General features: G+C 49.1%; 1 protein-coding gene across 1 annotated transcript in view; it reads left to right on the top strand.

Moving 5' to 3' along the window:
• Positions 1–7608, top strand: part of AHCYL2 (adenosylhomocysteinase like 2) — a 26978-nt gene that overhangs the window by 1707 nt on the left and 17663 nt on the right. Inside the window, exons 2-4 of the mRNA XM_031061907.1 lie at positions 4187–4330; positions 5984–6084; positions 6492–6594. Of these exons, the coding sequence (XP_030917767.1) occupies positions 5986–6084; positions 6492–6594 (202 nt within the window). The 5' untranslated portion in view covers positions 4187–4330; positions 5984–5985. The remainder of the gene's footprint in view (positions 1–4186; positions 4331–5983; positions 6085–6491; positions 6595–7608) is intronic.

The raw sequence follows: 7608 nt of genomic DNA, 5'->3' as shown, positions 1-7608 counted from the left end.
GGGTGGAGGGGTGGGTGATGGATGGTTGATGGATGGATGGATGGATGGATGGATGGATGGATGGATGGATGGATGGATGATGGATGGATGGATGGATGGATGGATGGATGGATGGATGGATGGATGATGGATGGATGATGGATGGATGGATGGATGGATGGATGGATGGATGGATGGATGGATGGATGGATAAATGGATTTTTTTAGGTCAGCCCAGCCTGGGTGACCCAAGTGCTCAACATTGTGTGTTACCCACCACAGGCACATTCTGAGGGTGGGATTAGGACAGGAATATCTGGAATTCCAGGCTGCTGACTTCATCTTGGTGCTGTTTCATATTTTTGGAAGGTGTTACAGAGAATAAACCAGTTTTGTCCTTATTTGGGGTCTGTAAGAGGCTCAGGCTGCCCCTTTTTTGCCCTTTGTGATGCCAGCTCAGGCAGCCGTGAGTGGAGCCTCACCTCAAATATCAGCAGAGCCAGACTTGGCTGAGTTTAGGCTCTGACCTGGGCTTTGCTGGGGCAGACATGGATGGAAGTCACCTGAGACCTGCTGCTTTTATGTCATTCTCTGGAAACCATGGAATTGTGGAATACCCTGAGTTGGGAGGGACCCGCATGGATCCTGGAGCCCAGTAATCTGCGAGTAATACATGGATAATGGAAATCATGGAATCCTGGAATGGTTTGGGTGGGAAGGGACCTCAAAGTCCACCCAGTGCCACCGCTGCCATGGCAGGGACACCTCCCACTGTCCCAGGTGCTCCAGGCCTTCTCCAAGGAGAAGGACACCTCCGGGGATGTGGAATCCTCAGTCTCTCTGGACAGAGATACAAACATGTAACACAAATAATCCAGTTGATGTTTCAGTTTTCTATAGCTCACAGAATGCCAAGCCCAGGGAGGAAGTTTTCATTCATCAACTTTGGAGAATATCTTTAGGAGACTGTCCCGTCAGTTAATGACTGGAATCCTTTCCTTTCAGTCCTTCTTTTTCATTTTACAGCAAAGCAAAGGCAAAATTGACTTTTAGAGATTTGGTTTGCTGTTATATTAACTATCAGCATTCATTTAATTACTGTAATTATATGTACACTTCTATATTTTAGATTTATTTAATAGTATAAAACCTCCTGCCTGTGAAAATCTGGCAACTCCAGGCAGGATTTTTTTTGTTCAAAAAAATTACTTTTAACCCCCAGAACCAAAACTGCCTGGTTTGAAATCAACCTCCACACCTATTAACTCTCTTCAAGGAACTAATCCTCCTCCAACTAATAAATCCTTCCTCCTGGAGCCCTTGACATAGAGTTTGGTTTGTACAAGGTGCTCTTTGTGGTTAATCCGGGCTCCTGGTCCCTCAGGATCTGCTGTGGGATTGGGAGCAGAGCTGCAGAGCTGGAGCCCCACTGTCCTCAGGGGTTTGTTGGCAGGGTGGGACTCAACACTCAGCAAGGATGGGGAGAAATTCCAGCAATGCCTAATTCCCTCCTAATGCCCTGGGATCGGGAGCTGGGCAGCTCGGGGGGAGCCTGGCACACCCACGGTGCCCAGGCTGAGCCTTTTTCTTAGAATCCCGAAACCCTTCCCACGAGCCAGGAGGGAAAGTGTGGAGCTTGTCGGGTCCTGCAGGAAACACAACCCCATGGCCACTTTAACAACTTTTTTGGGGTTTTTGGTGTGGAAATGTCACTGGAGCCGATCAGGGCAGAAGATTGTTGGATTTACTCTGAATGATTGAAGGGGCTGTTGGAATGCATCCCCACTCAAGGCCTGGATGACACTGGAATGCTGTGGCTCTTTGGGAATGCTGCTGGGATCAGCACTGTGAGAACCTCCCCCCTTCCTGCTGCCCCATTCCCCCAGTGCAGGTTTGGGGTGGAAACTGGGAATCTTGACATTGGCTGGAGCAGCTCCCGTGGGTTCCAGAGGCCTGTGGGGATGTGGAAGGAGGAGTGTCCATCATTCCCAGCGATCCAAAATACCAGCCAGCTCCACCAGGGCCATCATGGATGGAGCTGTTCCACCACGGAATTCCTCTGGGGTGGACCCAAAATCATTGGATGCCAGGCTCCAGGTTCAGTTTACAAGCACCACAGGAGCTGGAGAGGAAGAACAATTCCATGAGGAATGAGGGAATGGCCAGCTGGGTCCTGGAAGGGTCACCTGGAGAGGAAGGACTTGGAGCAGAGCAATTCTGTGAGGAATGAGGGAATGGCTGTGTGGATGAGTTGGGTCCTGGAAGTGTCACCTGGAGAGGAAGGACTTGGAGCAGAGCAATTCTGTGAGGAATGAGGGAATGGCCAGCTGGGTCCTGGAAGGGTCACGTGGAGAGGAAAGAGGAGCTGGGATTTGGAGCTCATTGCATTTCTCTGGCTGCTGGTGCCAGTCCTGGAAGATGGAAGGAGAGGTTTGGTTTCCCACAGCCGGGAAGGATTCCAGAGAATCCGAAAATGTGGCACAATCCAAAATCCAAAATCCAGAAGATGTGGCACAAAGGATTCCTTCAGCTGATCCAGAGTGGTGGGTGATCCATTGTGACTCCAATCAGAAATGGATGTGATTTTATTCAAGTACACGGGATTTTAGGAATCCAACAGAAAAGGGAATTTCTAACTCCATGGAGGGCTCTTCCATTGGTCTAATTCCATAATCAGAGGTTTGGAGCACACGGACTAGGAAGGAAGACAATTCCTGGAGTGAATTCAGCACATCCACACCCTCTCTTAAGGCAGAGCCTCAATCCCATCCCGTGGGGCTCAGGACAGGATCCGGTGATCCCCGGCTTTCCAAACAATCCCCAAAATCCCCTGAGGATGGGGGGCCAGCAGCTCCCTGCACAATCCACACCAGGCTCATGGATTATCCTCCCAGTGGAGAAGTTCCTTCCAACCATCCCACACGAGCCTCCCAGTCAGCAGCAGCTCATCGCCACTGTGAGGGAACACCAAAATGGAGCAAACCCAAGGATTGGGAATCGCACAGTGACGGGATAATCATCAACTCACCTGACTGTTTGGGATTAAATGGGCCTGAAATTACATTTCCTGCTGGTTTGGAAGTGCCCCAATAGGGTCTGAAATGACAATTCCTACTGGGCTTAGGAGTGCTCTAAACCTCAGCAGGTTTTGTGGGATGTCTTGGAGCTGTGGAGGCCTGAATTTCAGGAAGAGAAGTGGGAGAATGTTTGGGAAGAAAAGTAGGAAAACTTTTGGGAAGAGAGCTGGGAGAACCTTGGAAAGAGAGGTGGGAGAACTTCTGGGGGAAGAGAGGTGGGAGAACTTTTGGGAAGAGAGGTGGGAGAACTTTTGGGAAGAGAAGTGGGAGAAAACCTTGGAAAGAAAGGTGGGAGAACTTTGGGGAAGAGAGGTGAGAAAACCTTGGGAAGAGAGGTGGGAGAACCTTGGGAAGAGAGGTGGGAGAACCTTGGCAAGAGAGGTGGGAGGACTTTTGGGAAGAGAGGTAGGAGAACTTCTGGGGTAAGAGAGGTGGAAGAACTTGTGGGAAGGGAGGTGGGAGAACCTTGGGAAGAGAGGTGGGAGAACTTTGGGTAGGGGAGGTGGGAGAACTTTGGGAAGAGAAGTGGGAGAACCTTGGGGAAGAGAGGTGGGAGAATTTTGGAGAAGAGAGGTGGGAGAACTTTGGGAAGAGAGTGGGAGAACTTTGGGAAGAGGGTGGGAGAACCTTGGGAAAGAGAGGTGGGAGAATTTTGGAGAAGAGAGGTGGGAGAACGTTGGAAAGAGAGGTGGGAGAACTTTTGCGAGAAGAGTTGGGAGGACATTTGGGGCAAGAGAGGTGGGAGAACTTTGGGGAAGAGAGGTGGGAGAGCTTAGGGGAAGAAAAGTGGGAAAACTTTCGGGAAGAGAGATGAGAGAACTTTGGGGAAGACAGGTGGGAGAGTGTTTGGAAAGAGAGGTGGTAGAAGGCCATGGAGATGAGCCCATGTGGGAACCAGGAATCAGTGCTCAATGCCATCACCTCTGCTGTGGTGTTGAAGTAGAGGTCGATGAGAATTAAGAATTCATCCCAGGTAAATCCAGCTTGTGAGGAGAAGGAGAGATCCCAGCTGGGATGGAAGGAGCTGGGATCCATGGACACCCTCGGTGGGCCACCCACCCCCTTCCCTGTGGGTGCTGGGGATTTCGGGAATGTTTCACCCCGTTCCTGACCTGCCCTGCTCCCTGCAGCTGCCTCCTACACGGACAGCTCCGACGACGAGACCTCGCCAAGGGACAAGCAGCAGAAGAACTCCAAGGGCAGCAGCGACTTCTGCGTCAAGAACATCAAACAGGCCGAGTTCGGGCGCCGCGAGATCGAGATCGCCGAGCAGGGTAAGGGCTCCCTCCTCTGCTCCTCGGGGCTCCTCCTGCCCCCACATTGCTGGGATGGGAAAGCTCCTGTGGGGTTTGGGGCATTGGGAAAGCTTCTGTGGGGTTTGGGGCATTGGGAAAGCTTCTGTGGGATTTTGTGGGTTGGGAAAGTTTTTCTGGGATTTTGGGTGTTGGGAAAGCTTCTAAGAGGTTTTGGGGGATGGGAAAGCTTCTGTGGGATTTTGGGGGATGGGAAGGCTTCTGTGGGGTTTTAGGGGATGGGAAAGCCTCTATGGGATTTGGGGAGTTGGGAAAGCCCCTATGGGATTTTGGGGGAATGGGAAAGCTTCTGTGGGGTTTGGGGGGTTGGGGAAGCTTCTGTGGGGTTTTGGGGGATGGGAAAGCTTCTGTGGGATTTTGGGGGATGGGAAAGCTTCTGTGGGGTTTTGGGGGTTGGGAAAGCTTCCGAGGGATTTTGGGCATTGGGAAAGCTTCTGTGGAATTTTGTAGGTTGGGAAAGTTTCTCTGGGATTTTGGGGGTTGTGAGAGCTTCTGTGGGGTTTTGGGGGGTGGGAAAGCTTCTGTGGGGTTTTGGGCATTGGGAAAACTTCTGTGGGGTTTTGGGAGTTAGGAAAGCTCCTATGGGGTTTTGGGGGAATGGGAAAGCTTCTGTGTCGTTTTGATCATTGGGAAAGCTTCTGTGGGGTTTTGGGCATTGGGAAAGCTTCTGTGGGGTTTTATGGGATCGGAAAGGAGTTATACGGTTTTGCTGTGTAGTTCCAACCATTAAAAGACCATTCTATGGTCAAAGTTATTTTGTTAAATCAGTAGAAAATATTAAATCTATCCCATAAACATCACAGTTTTGTTTAGCTTGATTACCTCAAAAAAAAAAAAAAAAAAAAGCAAAGACCAGGCAGGGTTTGGATATTGGAGAGGTGGAGCAAATCAGCAAATCCCAAATCCTCAGCCCAAAGCTGATTTTCCTGCAGCCTCAGCTGGTAGGCAAAAATTTGAATAAAATAGGGAAAAATCGAGAGGCATTTGGGGTCGTTTTGATGGATTTGGGGTTTTCTCTCGAGGCTTTGGCTGTTTTGAAGCTGCCAGAGCCATGTAAATTCATGGGAGCACCAGGCAGGTGTTCTTGACCCCATTCCTGTTGGGATGGGGAAGCCTCTTTGGGATTTTGGGGATGGAAAAGGGTTAGGAGTACCCTGCAACCAAACTCGTTCTTTTGAATCAGTAGAAAAGATGAAATCCATCCCATAAACATCACAATTTTGGTTTAGCTTGTTTACCTCCAAAACATAAAAAAAAGCAAAGACCAGGCAGGGTTTAGGTGTTGGATGTTGGAGAGATGGAGCAGCAAATCCCAAATCCTGAGCCCAAAGCAGATTTTCCTGCAGCCTCACCTGGAGGCAAAAATTTGAACGTAACAGGGAAAACTCCAGAGGGATTTGGGGATTTTGATGCATTTGGGATTTGGGGATTTTGATGTATTTGGGATTTGGGGATCTTGATGTATTTGGGATTTGGGGGTTTTGATGTATTTGCTGTGGAGGCTTTGGCTGTTTGGAAGCTGTGTGAGTTTATGGGAACAGCGGGCAGGGGTGGCTGTTCCTCCTGAGCTGTTCCCATCCCATCCCCGTTTTCCTTTTCCCATTTCCCCCGCAGAGATGCCGGCGCTGATGGCTCTGAGGAAGAGAGCTCAGGGGGAGAAGCCCCTGGCTGGGGCCAAGATCGTGGGCTGCACTCACATCACAGCACAGACGGCGGTGAGAGCCCCAAACCCACACAGGGCATTGCCACTGCTGACCCCCTAAACTGACCCTAAACGGGGGATTCCCACTGCTGACCCCCTAAACTGACCCTAAACGGGGGATTCCCACTGCTCATCCCCTAAACTGACCCTAAACGGGGGATTCCTACTGCTCATCCCCTAAACTGACCCCAAACGGGGCATTCCCACTGGTGTTTTTGCAGATAAACCCGATTTTGCTGATTTCCGCGGTGTTTTTGCAGATAAACCCAATGTTACTGATTCCCATGGTGTTTTTGCAGACAAACCCCGATGTTACTGATTCCCATGGTGTTTTTGCAGACGAACCCCGATTTTGCTGATTCCCGCGGTGTTTTTGCAGACGAACCCCGATTTTGCTGATTCCCGTGTGTTTGCGTGCAGGTGCTGATGGAGACGCTGGGAGCGCTGGGGGCTCAGTGCCGCTGGGCCGCCTGCAACATCTACTCCACCCTCAACGAGGTGGCGGCCGCCCTGGCCGAGAGCGGTACGGACTGCTCCTGCCTTCAGGGGAATTCCTCCTGGGTTATATAGGGAATTTCTTCTGGATTTATGGGGAATTCCTGGATTTTATACAGAATTCCTCCTGCATTTTATGGGGAATTCCTCCTGCATTTTATAGGGAATTCCTCCTGGAATTTACAGTGAATTCCTCCTGGGATTTATAGGGAATTCCTGCATTTACAGGGAATTCCTCCTGGGTTTTGTAGAGAATTTGTCCTGCATTTATAGGGAATTCCTTCTGCATTTATAGGGAATTTCACCTGCGTTTTATAGGGAATTCCTCCTGGGTTTTGTAGAGAATTTATCCTGCATTTAAAAGGAATTCCTCCTGCATTTTATGGGGAATTCCTCCTGCGTTTTATAGGGAATTCCTCCTGGATTTTGTAGGGAATTCCTCCTGGAATTTACAGTGAATTCCTCCTGGGATTTACAGGGAATTCCTCCCGGAATTTATAGGGAATTCCTGCATTTACAAGGAATTCCTCCTGGGTTTTATGGGGAATTCCTCCTGGGTTTTATAGGGAATTCCTCCTGGGATTTATAGGGAATTCTTCCCGAGTTTTATAGGGAATTTCTACTGGACTTTATAGGGAATTTCTACTGGATTTTATAGATAATTCTTCCTGCATTTTATAGGGAATTTCTACTGGGTTTTATAGGGAATTCCTCCTGGGATTTATAGGGAATTCTTCCCGAGTTTTATAGGGAATTTCTACTGGACTTTATAGGGAATTTCTACTGGATTTTATAGATAATTCTTCCTGCATTTTATAGGGAATTTCTACTGGGTTTTATAGGGAATTCCTCCTGGGATTTATATGGAATTTCTACTGGGATTTATAGGGAATTCTACCTGCATTTATAGGAAATTCCTCCTGCATTTTATGGGGAATTACTCCTGGGTTTTATAGGGAATTCCTCCCGAGTTTTATAGGGAATTTCTACTGCACTTCATAGGGAATTCCTGCATTTCATGGGGAATTCATCCTGCATTTTA

Source organism: Geospiza fortis, unplaced genomic scaffold (genome assembly GCF_000277835.1).
Source record: "Geospiza fortis unplaced genomic scaffold, GeoFor_1.0 scaffold61, whole genome shotgun sequence".
NCBI lineage: Eukaryota > Metazoa > Chordata > Aves > Passeriformes > Thraupidae > Geospiza > Geospiza fortis.
This window is presented reverse-complemented; position numbering and strand designations above follow the sequence as displayed.